Source organism: Lontra canadensis, unplaced genomic scaffold, assembly GCF_010015895.1.
Source record: "Lontra canadensis isolate GAN:19392208 unplaced genomic scaffold, GSC_riverotter_1.0 scaffold41, whole genome shotgun sequence".
NCBI classification, from domain to species: Eukaryota; Metazoa; Chordata; class Mammalia; order Carnivora; family Mustelidae; genus Lontra; species Lontra canadensis.
The window spans coordinates 240,933-259,843 of record NW_022631035.1 but is presented as its reverse complement, the minus strand read 5'-3'; the positions used below and the strand labels follow the sequence as shown (position 1 = coordinate 259,843).

Genomic DNA, 18,911 nt, shown 5'->3' with positions numbered 1-18,911 from the left:
GGGCCATCGCCGCGGCTGCTGGTGATTCTCAGGGAGCAGCGAGGGCCAGGCTGCCTGGAGAGACTCTCCCGGCTCCTGGGTCCTGCCTCCGCCATGTCCCCCACTGGCTACCTGCTGCACTTGTTCTCCTCTGCACCGTGAACTGGCTTGAGGGAAGGCACTGCCCGCTGCTTGCTTGTCCTGCCCCTCAACTTTGTGGAAGTTCTTCTGTAACTAGAGTGTGAAAGCGAAAAATGTACTTACTTTTGACGTCAGTCACAGAACAGTCAAACTTGTTGAGGTTGGTCCTGTCGTGCTGTGAGGCGTGGGTAGGGGCTGTGGTTCTCATCCCATGGAGGACGAGCAAGGGATGGTGCTCCGGACGGTTGCCCAGAGTCTCGCAGCAGGCAGGTGCCAGGTTGGGCCTGTGCCGGAAGCAGACACCGGGGCCCAGCTCTGCGTGAGCACGCGGCCGGCCTCTGCTGTGAGGTCCCAACGGGGTGCTCTGCGGCAGACACACGTCGCTTCAGGGGGACCTGGCTCCTGACGTGGTCGTTCCCCTTTCAGAGCGCAAACAACCCTAACACACTTGTTTTTGAGTTTTACATTTGCCTGAGAGCTGTAAGCTTCATAGGAATCTGTGTCCCTGCTTTCTCCAGGGACCCTCTTCAGTCCAGCCTGATGGGAGGAAGCAGGGCCCAGGGCTAAATGGTTACCCAAGGCCATGGGACCAGAGTGAGGCTTCGCTCACCTGGGGAGGAGCCCTGCACGTCCAGAAGGCCGAGTGGCCATCACACACGCTGTCCTGTACTTGGGGGGAAGCTTCTTATGGCACCACAGGGTCCCAACTCTAACGTCCCCAGTGATGTGTGGGCCCAGGGTTCTTGGCCAGGGCTCCGGGTTTTGGAAGCGAGGCTCTTCTCACCACAGGCAAAGCTGTGTTCTGCCACATCAGAGCTCCCTGTTGCTCCCGGTCTCTGATGTTATAAAGCAAAATGTTGGTGGATGGAAAGATGTTGATAAATGTTAAGCCTGGCCTTAGTGTGGGTGTAGAAGTTGGGGGTCAGCCTGACTCTGGGGGGTCCCAGGCATGGGCATGTCACAGGTCCCAGGACATGTGGACCAGCCGGTGGCCTATGCAGTCACCAGTGAGCTCCTTTCTCCACAGTGTGCTTCCTCCACAAAGCCTCTGGGTGCTGAGGGGTAGAGGGGCACCAGCACAGCTCACTGCAGGGTCACGATCCCTTATTCAGAAAAGGAAAAACAGGCGTGGGGCTCAGTGAGCTGGCTCTGCAGCATGAGAGGGTCCTAGTCTCTCCACTCACTTCCTGGTAAGTGACACTGGGTGGGAGGGCTTTGAAGGGACCAGTGACTGCACCGGTCATTCTGCCTGCGTTGGAGCGAGTGTGCCTTTGTGGACTGCTGGTTGCAGAGAGGGTGGAGCTGAGCCCCTTCTTTGGCGGTCGTAGGTAAGGGTTTTGTAGGGCCCCACTGTGTGTCTGGGAAGCAGGGCTTCTGTCTGGGACATGTCGGGAGGAAGTAAAGGTGGGTGTTAAGAACACTGACTTTTCTGAGCTGGGACTCATTTTGAGCGAGTCACTGAGCATGAAGGACCAGAGAGCAGGGACTGTGGCAGAGGCCAGTGTCTGTCCTCGGAAACTCCGTGGGTTCCAGCACGTCCTTCTGTCTCAGGGAGGTTGGGTTCTCTCACTCCCGGGCATGCCCAAGTAATTGCTCGATCACACTTGTGGAGGCTGGCTAGACTAGACAGTAGCCAGCAGGGGTACTGGGTACTCCTGGTTCATTGCTTCCTGATTTCTCCAATTTACCTGGGAGTTTCTGTTAAAAAGGCCCCTCTTGTCCCCTCTCCCCGCGCCCATCCCAGGATTGGATGAGCCAGTGCCCTTTGGAGCTGTGCCCAGCAGGCTTTCGGGCCAGTTTGGCAGGTTCTGAGGGAACCTGTGCTCCAGCTCTTCCCGTCCATCTGGACTGCGGGCATCTGGGGGCGGGAGGGCGGGCTCAGAGGTGAGTCACGGTGCTGGGGAGCCTGGCGGACGCTGCCTGCGCGCGCCTCCCTGCCCTAGGAGTATCGGTTGGGGTGTGGCCTTCGAGACCTGCCTCCCTTGGTTTGTAATAAGTGACCACATTTTAATTGTCAGCTTTTAAACCCATTAATCCTGGCTCATGATAAAACCATGATATCTTTAATTGTACTTTCACAAACTCTCCAGTGGATCCTGCTGAGATCCGAATGTAATTGTGGAAATGAAGTAGAAATGCCTAATGGAAGAAACCAGGGTGGTAGTCACAGTGGGAAAGGGGCCTGGGCTCGGGGCAGGTGCCCAGGGAGAGGGTCGGTCTGTGGCCCTCACCTCCTCTGACGGCCGTGAGACAGGCTCACCTCCCGAAGGAACATGGACGTTCTTTCCCTCCTGGTGAATATGTGCTGACCCTCTCTGACTTACAAATACCAGAAAGGCGGTTTTTAGGTTGATTCAATCATGTTTTGAAATGGTCAGTTTTAAAAAACCTGTATTTCTTTAGCATTATACACAGGTTAAGAGACCAAACTGTGGAAAAGTCAGTAGGCCTCCCTGAAAAGCCACTTGCTGTTTAGGAAGAGTGAAACACAAAAGTAAAATGGTCCCAAATGGTGGTGCGTTATCCATAAAATGCTTCTCATCAAAAGCTAATTTGCAAGAAGGAAAAGAAAAAGGAGCAGCGGTTGCCAGCATGTGCGTTGGTTGTCAACTTCTAGTGATTTCCTCACCTGAAACTCTTTTGTAAGCCAAGCCCCTGTTGACATCAGCGCCAGCGGCAGCGCCCACTCAGCCTGCGGAGCCGGCCCAGCCAGCAGCTTGCAGCGTGGGCTGGGCCCGGGGATTGAGAGTCCCAGATCTCTTCCTCCAGGGCAAGATTGTCCTGAAAAATCAGGAAATGGCAAGCATTGCTCAAAGCTACGTCTTGTTCTCACTCAGCATTTCTTAATGGCAGACGTCCAGAGGGAAGATAACCCTTTTGTTCTTCAAGAAAAGTTAAATGGTGGTTAGTGACCAGAGTGCGCTCCCTGGCCCCCGTCCCCGGTGAACCCACTCGGCCTCCACGGGGCTCTGACACGAGTCAGCCTCCTGCGCATCGAGTGTTTCGCTGCCTCGTTAACTGGTGTGAGCTTTGCCGCTTAGGGCCGAGGAAAGGGAGATGAGTCCTGGGCAGGGCCTGCATTTTACTCAAAAAAAAAAAAAGTGATTTTGCACTTTCAAACAGCGTGGATGGGCAATAAATGATTAGTCTGGTGTTCATCTAAAGTTCCTTTACTTCAGAACGACAGGAGGAGTGTTACTTAGGGTAAAAGCAGTGGATTTTGCCTTTTATTTATTTTTTTGCTATAGAGCATTCCACAGTCTAACAAACGGAGTTTGGGGTGAGATCTGCTCTTTGCGGTGCCCGTTGAAAACCGGGTGCCTGGAGCTCAGGACAGGTAGAGGCGTGCAGCTTTCCCCTGGCACGGACGAGAAAGAAGAGTCCTTTTCTGTTTGACACGGACCATTTCTGTGTGTTGAGAAATCACGGTGAAGCACCGTCTGAGCTCCTCCGGCGAGAGCAAACGGGAAGGCGCCGGAGACGCGTTCCAGCCCGACTGAGGCCCGGCCGGCAGCGCGCGGTTGGCCTGCGGCCACTCTTCGTGTCCCCTTTCTGAGTGTGGAAGGAGGGCTGGTGACTCATGCACTCGGCCCCGTCTGGCGGAGGAGAGGGGACCTCAGGCTCGCGGGAGCTTCCGTAATTATGTTTGGTCGGTATGATCAGACCCGCATTTGTTGGAAACGTGCTGGTATTTCTCGACGAGCCAGTTTGGTTCTGAAAGTGTGAAATTAGAGCAGTTTACAATTTTAATCAGCTACCCGCACGGTTGAAGTCCCGAGCTAACCTCAGAGTCTGTGTTTGGCTAAAAGCGGGGTTTTGGGGGGCACTGCTGTGTCTTTCCTGCTGCGCTTCGTCAAGTCCGGGAGAATACTGGTGAAGCAGGGCCCGTCTTCGGGCATTTACTTGTGAGCGCAGAAGGCAACGTGACTGAAGGTGAGGCCACGCGCAAGCCGCAGTCGGATCCAGGCTGCCGCGGACACGGCCCTCGGGGCCCGGCTGTGCGGGACAGCGGCGTCCTCCCTCCCTCCCACACCGTCATGTGTGCTCACTGGCAGGACGCAGAGGCTCTCGTGCCCAGAGCTGGGCACGGTGTGCCACACACAGTTGTTTCTGCTCAGTTACTTAGATATGGAACCTTCCGGGGCTCCTGTGATGCTTGGTCTCGACGAGTTGTCGTCCTGTGGCCGGTGAGTGTAGGAGCGGCACGGTGTGCGCTGGCCTCGCCGCAGCTGCCCTCCTCGCTAGAGGCTCTGGGTCCTTCTGACCCGTGTGGGGCTGAGCACGGGCCAGTGTGAGCACGTGTCTTGTTGTTCTGCAAGGGGCCCTCAGGCAATGGCGTGGACCCCCACCCCTCCCCGTGGCTGCCTGCGGTGGTTTAGGGGCTGTCTGGGCGGAAGGGGAGTATTTAACCTACACGGCAAAACTAGAAGCCACCTTCCAGAGTCGTCCGTTACTTCTTGGGCTCCACTGCAGCACGAACTCGAAGGCTTGACGCCAAGCTGTCTCCATGGGGCTCCTGCCCCCACCGGCTCCTCAGAGGAGGGTCCCTCTCCGCCGGGCTGGCCTCGGGAGGGCACTCACTGCTTGGTGGGCCCACGCTGGGTGGGCACGAAGCGAAACCTGTGAGCTGTCTTAGGGCCTTGACCGCACCGACAAGAGCTTGGTTGGAAGTAGACTCAGCCTGGCCCGAGTGGGGCCAGCGTGTCCGCAGACGGGTGGGCCTGGAACTGTTGAAGTGGATGCATCGCGCGGCAGTAACCTTGAAGGGGTTCTGGCTGGCTCACAGGGTCGTTTCACGTTTCTCTCTTCAATCAGTGTTCCATAATTTGAAGATCATAATTTAGGACAAATAGATGGATAGGAAAATTTAAAAATTCAACACAAAAAGCGAAGTTTTGGTAGTATTGGCTAGACCCAGAGTTACTGAAGGTATAGTCTACGTTTTTCTTGCATCAGATGTTGAAGCAGAAGATCTCGTGAATATCTTTTCCTAGAGTACATATGATCTTACCGATTTTGATAAAGAGCTCTTGTGAAACACGAATGTGGTACTGAAAGTTCCGTTAATTTGGAGACTGTATTTAGGATAACCACACATACTTTTGTTAAGAAGAGTAGTTACGTAAGTTCCAGTTATCGAGAGATCACAACGACTCATCTCCATCAGTTTAATGATTTCTGAGATTTTATTAACAAAAGCCAGTATGATGTTGAAGCTGAAAGTGACTTTACTTTTAAGCCCAGTATTATTTAAATCTCACTTCGGCTGTAGTCTGTGGTCCGACGTTTAGAGGAGAAAGGGGAGTACGCTCTGCTGAGAGAGTTTTGCTGAATTTACTTTCAGCTTCGCCCGTGGAAGGGACACTGAAATCTTCAGATGTTTAGTTGTTTTCAGAATTTTAATTTTGAACCAACTCGAGAATTAAAGGAGAGTTGTAAGAAGTGGGAAAGGCTCCCGGGGGCCCTTCGCCGGCTCCCCTCGTGTTCTCACCACACGCACCTACGGGCAAAGTGCCGGTCGCGTAGCCTCTCAGCTGTAACCCGAGTGCGCCGGCGGGCCGTTGGTGGCGTCATGGCCAGGGCCCACCCTCGTCCCCTGGTTGAGGTGGGGTCTGTCAAGCTGCTGGGATTGTCTTCCTCTGTGCGTGACGCACGTTCCCGGGGACCTGGAGACCACGTGCTGCCCGTGCCGACCACGGGGTCGGTGGGTGTTGCCTGCGGCGGGCACGGCGGCGGCTGCTCCGGCTGTTCTCTCCACAGGGGACGGCCTGCGCTCTCCCGTTCTACCTGCTGCATCGTCGGTGGGTGCGGGAGGACTAACCCGGGCTTCGCTTACCCTCGGGCCTGTCGGTCCTGTCGGGGAACACTTGCTGGTGGTGTGGCTCCGACGGCTCTACCTTTGGCCGTTGGGTGTGGCTTCACGTGGGCTGCTGGGTCCTTTCAGAGGGACTGGGACTTTCTCGCTTGCTAGTGGGACAGGACTCCCCAGGCTTATCTTTTGTTCCCTTGGCTCAGCCCTGAGGTCAGCGGCTTCCAGGGGTTTATGTTGAGATCTGAGACCCGGATTCTGCTCACTCTCCGGTACAGGGACGCCAACCAAGTGTGCCTCCAGCCAGAGTCCCTGCGGCCGTGCGGACCGCGTGACGCCAGGCCGGCACCCCGCTGTCCTAGCTCTCTCTTCTGTTCCCTCCGTCCGGCTGGCTCTCGATCTTGGCTGTGTGTTCACTTGTCCGTGTGTGGTGGCCCCAGAGCTGCTAGCCCACATCTCCTCACCCTCCCTGCCAAGGGTCACACACACTGGCCCTGGGTGTGGTGCTGCTCTGAGTCCCAGGTGCCTTCCCTTGGCTGCTGGGGTCCCCCACTTTATGGTGGCTCTTGCATTTGCTGCAGTGAGGTTCCCTCCTGCTGTGCGTTCTTTGGGTTTTGACAGGTTCAGATTTGGGTGCCACAAGTATGGTCCCGAATGATAGTTCCGTCTTTCCTGCGTCCCCCCACTCTGCCCTTGGCAGTCAGCCACCCCGTCCCCTGGCCGTCACCACGCTGGCTTTGGACCCTTTAGTTTTGCCGTTTCTAGAATGTCTCCTGTACGGACGCGTGGAGTGAGTGGACTTCCTGTTTAGCAGATGCCAGAAGCTTTACCCGGGCTTTCTGGAGCGCTGGTGCTTCATTCACTCGTACTGCGCACGAGGACTCTGCCCTGTGGGTGTGGGGGTAACTGGTCTGACGTGGGTCTGGTGGCCTAGAACCCAGGTTCCAGCAGGGTGGGTTCCCTCTGGAGCTCTGGGGACAATCCGCCCCCTTCCAGCTTCTAGAGGCTGCCCCGTCCCTTGGCTTCTGGGCATACCTCCATCTTCACAGGTGGCGGCTTCAGGCCAAGTCTTCCTGGGTCTCCTGGGTCCCCTCTGTCTCCTACTTCCAGTCCCAGGGCGTTTATGACTGCACAGGGTCTGTCGGCGTAGCCTCCCTGACCAGCGCCTGCAGCCTGAACTGCCCTCGGCGGGTAATGCCACGTGTCCGCAGGCTCTGGGGTCCGCTCCTGGCCGTCTGTGCCAGGGATCGAGCTGCTTCCACTCAGTATCGACAGATGTGCAGCCGGAGGGACTGGGTGGATTCAGGAGGTCCTGGTTCAGGCTGGGAGAGCAGGGAAATGGGGTTGTGTCCATGGGCTGTCCCAGGGATTTGGAGGGAGGAAGAGGATTGAGATGCAGGAAAAGGAGTGGCTCGTGTCGGGCCCTCAGCTATCTGGGGTGCACGGGAGATGTTGCTTTGCGGTGGCCTTCGTGGGTCTGAAATGCCCCTTTTCAAAAGTCTGTTCTCTGGGCTGATAGAGATGCAAGTTCTCCAGTCATCCTTGGAACCAGCACTGTCTTCAGTCTTGCCCCAAATCCTTCGTTTTCTGTTACTAAAGCCACACAAAGTCAAATGAGTGCTTTCTGCCTTATCAGTGATAATTAAGTGTGATGACCTAACGAAGAGGGGTTTAAATGAAGTCTGAGGAATTTTATGAGCTCTGCGCACAGTTGTGGTTGCCTTTGGGGTCAGGGCATGGCCATCTGGAGAATTTGTGAGACCTGTAACTGTGTTTTGCTCTTGGTTGGGTTTCTGAGAAGGGGCAGGGCCTAGGGGCTCCGCTGGCTGCCTGTGCGTGTCCCTATGTGCTCCCCGTTCATCTCTCGGAGCTCTTGCCTGGGCCCGAGTGTCCATGTCCATGTTCGTGTCCATGTCAGCCCTGCCTGATTGCTTCCCCTCCTGCCAGGCACTGCCGGTTCTCATCCTCTGTCCGTCCCCCACCCACCCCCCTGCCTCCCCGAGAAGGCTGAGCACATTCCACTTCCTAGGCCCCCGTGATGGCAGCTCTTCTGCCCGTGACGTCCCTGGCACCCGGGTGCGTGTGCCTCCTGTGGCTGTTGGTGGAGCGGGGTCAGCCCCCGTGGTGCCGGGGGCTCGCTGTGCACAGCACGCATTGAGCAGATGGGAGAGGCTCCCAAGTCCCGCGACAGGGTCTGTGTTCTTTCATGGATTTCCTTTTAACCGCTTTCCTCTTCTTCACAGTGCTCTGGTGATCGCCACGGTGTTTGACCGGAACATAAACTGCAGGAGAGCGGCGTCTGTGAGTTTTCTTGTCCTGTTCTTTCTCCTGGTTGTGCGGGTGGGCCCTGAGCGGTGCCCTCTGCTCTGCTGAGCAGGCCACCGCTCCTGACGCTGCCCGTGTGAGGTGCCAGGGGAGCCAGTGGGCAGAGCGCCGGCTCAGGTGTCCTCCCGCTTTCGGGGGAGGGAGTGGTCCTCGGGGGAAGCAGGGTCAGGATTAAATGCCCCACCCCAGCATGCCGTGAAATGTAGCCATCTCGAGCATTGTGCCTGGTGAGCGGACATGGCTCAGGGTAGCCTGTGCCCTGGGGAAGGAGAAGAAAGTGGGTTCTGGGCATGTGACCTGCGTGTGACAGCAGAGCAGGTAGCTTTGAGCCTCAGGAGGGATTGTTGCCAAGAGAGGTCATTTCAGCGTCCATGGCCGCGTGGGGCCTGGAGCCTCACTGGCCGTGTCTGACACCAGTGCGTGGTCCCCTCCCGAGCCTGGTCACGTCTGGGGCGGATTCTGCGTGCAGAGGGCTTTCAGCAGGCTCCACAGCCGCTTCCGGAGGGCCCTGGGCAGGAGTCTGCACGAGCATCCCACTTCCCTCCCACAGAGCTGGGCTGTGGCCCCGAGGTTGGCTGCGGGGGTTCCTGTGGATGCTGGTGGGGAGGACGGCTGCTGGGCCTCGTCCCTGGGATACTTGCTGGTGATGTCCATGGCTGTGTCCTGGCTTCACACAGGGCTGTCCTGCTGATGGTCCGTCACTTAGATCAGGCTCAGCATGGGCTGGTGCAGGTGGTGCGGGACCAGAAGCCAGGGCCAAGAGTCCCTTCCGCAGCAGAGCCTGGTAGCTGGGGCGATAGTTGCACTCGGTTCCCACTGCTCCTACAGAAATGCCAGCTGTGTCTTTCCCGCAGGAGGGAGCCAAGCCAGGTGGTGCTCGGCCACAGCTTGCCCAGGCCAGGGCTTCCGTTCTCAAGGGCATGTTTTCCAGGGCACTTGGCACCACATGTGGGCCGTGGGACATGGGCCCAGTTCCCATGTCTTTTCTTGGGGTTCCTGTGGGGCTGGTGGCTCTGAGGCAGGGATGGCCAGTGGGGCCTGCACCCATGGCTGGCTCTGGTGGGAGGAAGGCACGGGAAGTGGCAGGGCCTCACCTCCCTCTTACTGGTGAGCTCGTGTGTCAGGTCTGGGGTGTGTATGCCCCTTCCAGCTCTGCATACAGGATCTTGTCATCTGTGAGAGAAAAGTATACTGTTTCCTTTCTGGTCTTGATGCCTTTAATTTCTTTTTCTTGCCTAAGTGCGCTGGTAGGAGGAGCTGCAGGTACCGTGCTGCGCCTCAGTGGGGACAAGGGACACCCCGTCTTGCTGTCCGTCTCGGGAAAGGCCCGCTTTCGCTGTCGTGTGTGATATTTGCTCTTGGGGTTTTGTAAATAGGCTTTAGCAGGTTGAGGAAGTGCTGCTAGTTTGTTGTGAGGGTTTTTGTTTTTGTTTTTAAAAAATCATGAATGCAAATTTGATTGTGAGATGGTCATGTGGTTTTGAACTTACGCTGTTCACGTGTTGTGTCCTGTTAATTGATTCTGCAGGTATTAAACCAACCTTACATCCCAGGAGGAATCCCGTTTGTTATGGTGTAATCCCTTTTCATAGGTTGCTGGATTTGGTTTGCCAAAGTTTTGTTGAGAGTTTTAAGTCTGTATCATAAGGGATATTGGACAGTCTCTGTCTGTTGTGGTGTTTTTGTCTGGCTTTGGAATTAGGGTAATCTGGCCCCATGGAAGGAGTTGGGAATACAAGATCTTCCTCTTGAATTTTGTTGAAAATGTTTTAAAAGCTTGCCATGGGATGCCTGGGTGGCTCAGTGTGTTAGGCTTCTGCCATCGGCTCAGAGCATGATCCTGGGGTCCTGGGATCGAGTCCCGCATCGGGCTCTCTGCTCAGTGGGGGGCCTGCTTGTCCCTCTGCCTTTGCCCCTCCCTCTACTGCTCATGCTCTCTCTCTCAAATGAACAAGTAAAATTTTATTTTTTTAAAAGATTTTATTTGTTTATTTGACAGAGACACAGCGGGAGAGGGAACACAAGCAGGAGGAGTGGGGCAGGGAGAAGCGGGCTTCCCGCTGAGCAGGGAGCCCGACGCGGGGCAATCATGGCCCGAGCCGAAGGCAGACGCTTCACTGACTGAGTCCCCCTTTGTTTCTACTTTAAATGTTTGGTGGAAACCAGTGAACTCCTCTGGGGCTGTTTTTTGTGTCTTGTTTCTTTGGAAGTATTTTGTTATTAATTCAGTTTGTCCGCTTACCTGTTTTTCCTAGTGAAGAGCGTCTCTGTCCGTCTGAGTTGTCAGATGCAGCAGCGGGACACGGCGGGGGGCTCCGTCTGCCCCATGTCACCGTGAGGATGGTTGGCACTTCTTTTGACACGTGGCGGGTGCTCCGCAGATGCTGGTTCATGAATGGGTGACTGTGGACCCCGGGGCCGGCGTGCCTTGGCATGCTGCAGGCGGGGTGTGGGCCTCCCTCGTGCGGGAGCTCGGCTGGAGAGTCCCCCTGGCCCCGGCCGGGCCTGCCTGCTCTCTCTGCCCCAGAACAGGTCTGATACAAGCGGTGCTTGGCCTCGGCCCCTTTAGCATTTTGTCTCGAGAAAGTTTGCCTGCAAAGCTAGTCCCTTCTGTGTTCATGCGGTTTTCTCATGTGGAGCCACAGTAGGAAGCCCCATAAGTCCTTGAGAGGCCTTCCCGTTTCCGCCCTGACACTCACCCGCGGGCGGTGATCATCACACTTCTAATGTGTGGGATGGCTTTTTGTCAAATCTGGATTTCAAAAGTAGTTTTTACATTTTCTTTTTTGTTTACGAAGTCGAACACTTTAATGGGACACAGTAGTAAAATCAAAGCACCAATACCTTTATAAACCCCGAGGAAGGCGTGAAGAAGCCAGAAACCATTTTGTTTGTTTTTCAAGTTGGAATTAAAATTGTTCAGAATTAGCAGAAATACCCTGTGTGGCAGGTCACCTGCACACACCTGTGTGCCTCCCGGCTGCAGGTGGAAGTGAGGCTGGAAGATGCGTTTGTTTGAAAACCCGAGGCTTGAGTCGGCGATAACTCGGGGCGCGCTGTCTTCCTGAGGGGCCACCTCCACGGGTGAGGGCTCCCGTTTGTGCTCTCGCCCACACCCTCCGTCCAGGCTCCCTGCCTGCCGAGGTAAGGAGGCCCGGGCCCGTGTGCCTCTCCCAGGACAAGGCCAGCCTGCCCACACGGGGACCACAGGGTCCCCGAGAGGGCGTGGGCAGAGAGCGGGTCTGCGTGGAGACCCCCAGACCCTTCAGACCCTCCACTCCGTCCTGTGGTCACGTGCCCCCAGGCCCGCGGGCTGATGGAGGACGCGAGAGTTCGCCAGGCCCCGCGGGGGCTCGAGGCGCTGTGTTCGGTCTTCGCCGCAGCCCGGCGTGGATCTGGGTGAGGCGGAAGGTAGGCCTGACCGCTTGGTTCGGGCCAGCGCGTCTGTGAACTGTGAACCCTCACGGAGCTTCGGTGCTCTGGGCTCTCGCGTTGCAAGGGACCCCCCTGGCCTGCAAGTGTGTCACATGCTGAGACAACTTGTCCCCAGCCAGGAAGGGAGGAGTGGTGCAGATGGGCGGCCCCACGCTTCCTCCTGGGGGGCCGGGCGCGGAGGGCAGGGAGCCTGGAAGCCCGGCCTCATCCGCAGCCCGCTGCCTCCTCAAGAGCTCATTCGGCTAACGGACGTTGGGCATCTGAACCGCCGCGTTGCCACTTTCTGACGGTCTGTTTTGATGTCGCATGGATGGGGTCGTACAGCGTGTGACCCTGAGGATTGGCGTGTTCCTTGCGGTCCGTCCGGGCCCTGGGGGCTCTGGCTGGGCCGACCGCTCGCTCCTGCCCCTGGCTGGTCCGCCCCGGTGGCTGGCAGAGCCGCGTGCTGTCGGAGCTCCGGGGCGCGTCTGGTTCTGCAGTGTTCGGGAGGAGGAGGCTGCCGTGAACGTTCGTTCGTGTTCGGGTTAGTGCCGTGGGGGGTCAGTCGCCGTTGTCTGTTTGGCCCTGTGTGCGGGGGGCCGTGCCCTTTCACCTTCCCACGGGCAGCCTGTCTGGGGGCCCATCTGCCCGCAGCCTCGCCGCGTTCTGTGTTCCTCATGTGGTCCCGTCGGGCGTGTGCTGCCGCTCGTTGTGCTTGTGAGTTGCCTTCCCTGACGGCGGCCGTCTCCCCGGCTCACGCCCCGGCCTCCCGTTTGGGGAGACGGCTCTTCCGGCCTCCTGCGCGTTTGCTTGTTGGCTGTCGTGTGCGCTGCCGAGTGTGGACTTGGTTCTGCCCCGGATGCGAGGTGCTGCCTCCTTGGTGTGTGGCTCCCGGGCTGTGGCTTCTGTCCTCCTGGCCAGGGGTTTCACAGAGCAGGAGTTTGCAAGTTTGATGTGACCAGTCTGTAAGTGTTTTCCTACGTGGATCGTGTCTCCCGTGTCCATTCTCAATTCCTGGCCTGGCCCTCGGTCCGCGAGGCGTTCTCCGCTCTTCTGCTGCACCCTTCTCTGTGTCTGTCCTCTGTGTCCCGTGCGGTCGGCCGCCGTGCTGGGGATGGCCGTCCCTCCCCTGTCTTCCTCACGTTTGCTTTTCCTGTGCCAGCCTGCGTTTTCCACATCAATCTTGTGTTATATTTGACCTTTCTGATGACATCAGAATGGCCAATGTGTTCCTAAATTTTGCTTGTTACGCAAGTTGACGTTATATCATACTTCCATTGCCTTTTGGTTAGGTTCTTGTTTTGTTTACTAAATTTATTGCAAAAGGTTCAGAATGGTACGTAGCAAAAATCGAGTCTCCCTCCTCCAAGTTTGAAAGCCCTGGGAGGTCCATGGTGAAATGCCCATCTGCTTGTGCCTGGAGAGCACCCTGGTTCTGACTTTCTGGGGGGCCCGCCAGCGGTGTGCCCGGGGGCAGACTTGGGGCTCTGCGCTTTGGCTTCTCAGGCTCCTTTCTGCACGCCCGCGTGTGCTCCTTCTCGGCGCCCTGTAGGTACACGGTGAACTGCCCCCAGAGGCTCCTCTCTGGGGGGAGGGGCCGCATCTGTGGGCAGGATGCCCTCCCAGGGCTGCCCTGACTTGGGACCTGTCACACGCTGACCACGTGGCCGTGAGATTGTGGCCTGTGCTGCTGTGCTCGATGTCCTGCGCTGTCGGGGAACTCTGAGCCGTGCTGCTTTGGGGAGGGTGGGGCCGGGGGCTGCAGTTGAGGGGCAGATGGGAGAGGAGGCGCTGCTGGTTGTGCACAGGCCCCGCTGTTGTCACCATGCAGATGGCCTGGCTGTCACACCTTGGCAGAGCAGGTGGGGTGCGGGAGGGGAGCGCCGGGAACGTGAGCAAGCACTTCAAGGAAAGCACCTAAAGACACTTCATTCTGTTGAAGTAACTATTTTGAGCTCTGGGCCTGTGTTGGAGGCTCAGGGCTTGTCCGTGGCAGCTCCTGGGCAGGCAGCGGGAGGAGGTGGGCCGCTACGTTTGCCATTGCGGGCTGCTGTCGCAGAGGTCCCGGGCGCAGGGTCTCGTGTTGGATTCGACTTAACGGATGGATTTGACTCTGTTCTCGTGCTTCTCTCTAGGGACGAATTAGGCTTTGGTGAGAAGCGCGGCATCCACATGTAAAGGACACTTTTTAGGATGTGTCTGATTCTATACACTGAATTGTGGCTTAGAAAAGCACCAGGACCTAGAGGCAGAATGACAGCTACCCTTGAGGCTCTGATCAGCCAACAATGAGGACTTTCATTTAAAAAAATAAAGCCATGGGTCATTTGTGCTGCACGGCATTTGTTTTGAATTTCTCTCTTGACGTTTAGCAAAGCACAAACCTAACTCACCTGCTGTTTGTTCTTCTTTTCCTTAGGCGGCTTTCCAGGAGAATGTGGGGAGACAGGTATGGCTACTTCTTGAAGTCTTCATTCCTAAAACTTCCTGAAGTTCTAGCAGGAGAAATACTGAAAGCTACACACTTGGTATCTCCTTGCATTGTTAGATGAGGGTAGAGAATTTACCTAGAATAAGCTAATATTTAACTCAGTGATGTCTGGTCACAGACCCACTCAGGATGCTGTCCAGGGGAGAGTTGACACACGTTTTAAACAGCATGGTGTTTTATGGGAGACCCCAATGTGTAAGTAGTTTCGCACATACACACAGGCGTCAGAGATCAGTGCCTTACGCGTTGCCACCCGATTTTAGCAGTTGCCTGTGGGTGCGGGAGGGATGTGGGTGGAGGAGCTCCACTTCTCGGGGCAGAGACATGATCACTGCCCGTCCTACGTGTGGTAGGAGCCAGCTTCTGGAAGCCACTGACCCTGTGGCCTCTCTCTGTGTTTACCCGCACCATCGTGCCCCCTAGTCCTGAGCCTCTCATGACCGGTCATCCTTGGCTGGGTGGTGTGGCCCTTATCACCAAGTCATTCACGCGGTGTGTGCCAGTGGCCACACTGGGATGTGTGGCTGGCCTGGCAAAGAATGGACCGGAGGCAGGTTATACTGAGGGGCCACTGAGCTGAGCTCTGGTCAGCGCTCCAGGAGGAGGGTCTGGGCTGAAGGGGAGTGTATCTGCTTTTCTCCTGGGCTGCCAGAGGCCAGGGCGAGGGCTGACAGTTCTACTTCCACAGGGAAGGCGACCTTTGGTCCTTGGTGGGAAGCTATCCCAGAATCAGCCCAGGGAGGCAGTGCAGTCTTGCTTCCGCCTCTGGCTGCAGGGCCCATGCTGCTTTGTGGTTCATTCTGCTCCAGCACCTCTCCCCCCACTCAGGGTCTCTCCCTTTCTTCCCTGGCTTGGAAGTGGCTGAGACCAGTGTCCTTGGGTGTCACTTAGTCCACGTCTACCTGGGGCTCTGGGAACATAGAAGACAGTGGCTCCCTAGGAAAAGACAGCCGACCTCTGAAGGGGACAAGCTTAGTGTGTCGGGGCCGCAAGTGTGGGGGGTTCCAGAAGTCAGTGCTGCTCGGGAGAAGGAAGGGGCTGGACAGGGAAGGGACTTGAAAGCATCGAGGGTGGGTGAACGGGCTGTTGGAATCAAGGAACCTGCTGGAAGCTGACCTGAGGGGCGCGCTGGGCGTCCCAAAGCCAGAGCCCAGGAGAATGCGGCATCTCCCCACGTTCCAGACACAAGGTGGTCTGGAACAGGGGTGCTCTTGGTTCCTGGCCGTCACCATGTCCCATCTGGAGGGGACACTCGGGTTAGGTGGAGAGGGGAGGCCTTTAGCCATGGTCTCGGTTTAGGGGATCAGCCGGGAGCTGGTGTTTTGGGGGGGTGTCCCCTCCCTCACCCCACCTCCCCTGCTGGATGTTTCCTGTGGAATGAGTGTACGCACAGCACAGTGTGTGGGGGGCCATGCAGCTGTTGAAGAAGAAGCGGCGTCTCGTGTGGGCCCAGGGTGCCTCCCAGCCCTGCACACGCAGTGTCCTCGGTTTGGTGGGAATGTTGGAGAACAAGGGTGTGAACTGGCCAAAGCAGACAGGGACATACTCAGGGGAGGGCCTCTAAACTCCCTGACTTGGGATGAGGTCATTAGGGATGTTTGTGGGTTTGCGAGAACTCCCAGAATGTGACCCACAACTTGGAGTGCACAGGTGGTGCTGCAGACGGCTCACAAGGTTGACGCAGACCTTCTGTGTGCAGAACGTGCGGGGTCTGGGACGCACTGCATGCGGCGCCCTGCCGTGGAGACCGGGTTCGGTTTGTTTCTACGGCGTGGGTGTAAGGAAGGTGTCTCAGACATTTTAAAGTTGAAAATGTTAGAGTTGTTTGAAATGATTGTGAAGTATTTCTGAGTGGTTCTTGTCCTCCCTGCTCAGCGTCCAGCCCGAGATGGGCAGTCTGTGAGCTGTCTGCTGCTGGTCCCCAGCGTGTCTCTGTCGTAGGTGGGAGTGGGGGTGAACGTGGCCGTTGACCTTCTGGAAATGCCTCCCCTCCACTCGTGTCATTTGTCCTCTTTTCCCTCTTGACTCTGTGACCAGGGCACTTTCCCTCACGGAATCGACATTTTGACCGCAGCGGACTACTTTGCTGTTGGCAACAGAGCTAACTGTTTCCTGGTTATAAGGTAAGTTGTTCATTTGTCACAGAATGTGGTGCTCCCTGGGATGCGCAGGTCAGAAAAATCTCCAGTTTTTTCCTTCCCCCTGGAAAGTCTGCTAGGAGTAGATGTCATTTACATGACCGAAATTTGTGTTTCCTGCTGATTAGACTGGGTGCCTAGTGCGGGATTCTGTTTACATAAAATTGTAGAAAATGCAAACTAGTCCAAAGGGACTGCGGCAGGCCGGGGAGGCCTGGGGAGGGCGCGGGGTCTGCTTGCTTCTTGACGGGTGCTGGCAGGGTCAGGCGTGACGACGAGAAGTGAGTGCTGTCTCTGGTTACCCCTCCTCCCAGCCCGCCCCGCTTCCTGCTGCGGCCACAGCCGCACCCACCTGCCCAGAAGGGACTGTTGCTTTGTTTGTTCTTCTAGGAGAACAGTGCTGCCCGGGTTGAAGGGGTCTCTGGCTCGCTGGTGTGATGCGAGTAAGCAGAGGTATCGGAAGAAAAGGGTCGGGGGCCGATAACGTGGCATCACCACCAGCGCTGCAGGACCTGGGTCAGACTTGCACCTGCGTGACCGGTGCACCGGGGGGCACCTCGCTCTCAGCTCCGCGTGCAGCACCAGCCTGGGACAGGCCTGCCGTAGCTGTGCTGCGTCGCCGGGAACACACGTTAGGCCTTCTCCGTCCTCGGGACAGACCCTCTAGCACCTGTGCAGACATGCACACGTTACTTTGCTCCATGACCAGCAGGCACAGATTTTTAAAAAAAAAACATAACATTTGGCCTCTTTCTCAGAGTCTTAGACTAAATGCACTATTTTTAGCCATTTCCATCTTTTCTCAATGTCTAGTGGCTTTCTGTGTCTTACCAGTTCTTTCCTGCCTTTTTTTGTTGTTGTTGTTAATATTTGAACATCTATTTTAATGTGGAGAATTTTCCACTTTCCCCTGAGCTTCCTGGGTAAATTAACCAGTTTTTTGCTTTGGTGTTTTTTTCTTGTCACTGAGGTTTCTAAGCTGGTCTGAGACTTGCACGGAATCAGTCATGTGCTTTTCACAGAGACGCTTGGTGAAGGCTAACCCTGTGTGGGGCGTGGTCTTTAATGGTGCATGTGGTGCTCTCAGTGTGCGCGGGAGCTGGCCAGTGAGCACAAGTCTGGCGGCCGTGGCGCCGGGATCTGTGCGCACCTGGGGGGGCTCTCCACGCCAGCCAAGACAGGGCAGACACACAGGGTCCTGCCGTCAGCCTGGACCGTGGAGCGGGCGTGGGGGGATGAGAGGGAACGGTGCTTTTGCTTGTGGAGTGCCTAGGGGTGGGGCAGCTGGACCCTAACTTGTTAAGACACTGGCAAGCTGGTTTCCAGGATGGTGGCATCACGTGTGTCCGGCAGCCACCCCTCGCCGGGGCCCGTCCTCCTCGTCGTAGCCGTGCTGGTGACTGTGCAGGAGCAGCTCCGGAGTCTGCGTTTTCCTGACGACCGGTGGCTCTGAGCGTCGTTCAGGGGCTCCTTTGATGCGTCTTTTACCTGTTTATCGGGTTAGTTTTCTTCTTGCTGAGGACTCGGGAGTTCGTAGTGTTTCCCGGATACGAGCCCTTCCTCAGATGAACAGTCTGCAAAGGTTTTCTCGTCTGCGGTTTGTCCCTTCAGTACTGTGTGTTCCTGTGTTCCTGAGACCGACCCTCTAGAGCAGTCCTGTTTATTTTCGTACCTGTTTTACGCCTTACGATTCACCCACTGAGAATGCGGGTTTTGGCCGATGGGCGGCCACCACTGTGGTCAGCGTGGGGCGTGCCTCCCTCACTCCAGAGGGGCCCTGAGTCCCGGGCCCTGGCAGCCCTGACCTGCGTCCTGGGCCCGGAGTCCACTGTCTCTGGAACTGATGTGAACGGAGTCAGGTGGTGCATTGGCTTTTGTGTCCTGGCTTCACTGTGTTCCTGAGTTCTGCTGTCCCCTGCCCTGTCCCCCATTCTCTGGCTGGTGGCCGCTCAGGCCCCTTTGATGTCAGCATGTGAACTGAGGGCGTTTCGTTCAGGACACAGCCAGTGGTGGTTGGCATTTCCTGTTGTGGGTGTCTTGCTTCTGGAAGCTTCTCAGTAGATCGCGGACATCTGTGGGCCTGTGTGTGCTTCTTGAAACACATCTTGTTGTATTTTGCTTTCCAGTAATTTGCACATTCCTGTCGTGCGAATTCTTCCACCTGAGGAGCCCTCGGAGCGAGCTGTCTCCTCCTCTGCTTCCCAGCTCCGCAAACGGCTTGCCACCCGCACAGTCCTCTCCGTTTTGCTTCTCCTGCTGTCTCCTTCCCTGCATCCTCCTGGTGACCTAGTTCTGTCACTTCTCTGTCCCCAACAGCCCTCAAAGGCTCCTCATGCTGCTGATCCCCTCAGCTGTTCCCATGGCCCAGCTCTTACTGTCCTGACACCGGCCCGGCCCTGCCCCACCACCCCTGCTGACACCCTCCTTCACTCCACACTCGGCCTCCAGGCGGACCCTGAGCGCTCAGGCAGTGCTGCTCCCCGAGGGGCGGTTTGGACGGGCGGCTTCCCGCGGTCAGCTCTCCCTTGGTGCCAGAGGTCGACTGGAACCGGGGTGGCTGGCCTCTGTCCGTTTCTTCCTTGAGGCCGCTGGTCGTGGGCGCCGGCCTGGGGCA

The 18,911-nt window shown here is 56.8% G+C and overlaps 1 protein-coding gene across 3 annotated transcripts in view; it reads left to right on the top strand.

Moving 5' to 3' along the window:
- Positions 1 to 18,911, top strand: part of TBCD (tubulin folding cofactor D) — a 155,097-nt gene that overhangs the window by 90,746 nt on the left and 45,440 nt on the right. For all 3 annotated transcript variants that reach the window (XM_032870309.1, XM_032870310.1, XM_032870308.1), the window contains exons 15-17: positions 8,173 to 8,230; positions 14,088 to 14,117; positions 16,197 to 16,282. In XM_032870309.1, coding sequence (XP_032726200.1) covers positions 8,173 to 8,230; positions 14,088 to 14,117; positions 16,197 to 16,282 — 174 coding nt within the window. The remainder of the gene's footprint in view (positions 1 to 8,172; positions 8,231 to 14,087; positions 14,118 to 16,196; positions 16,283 to 18,911) is intronic.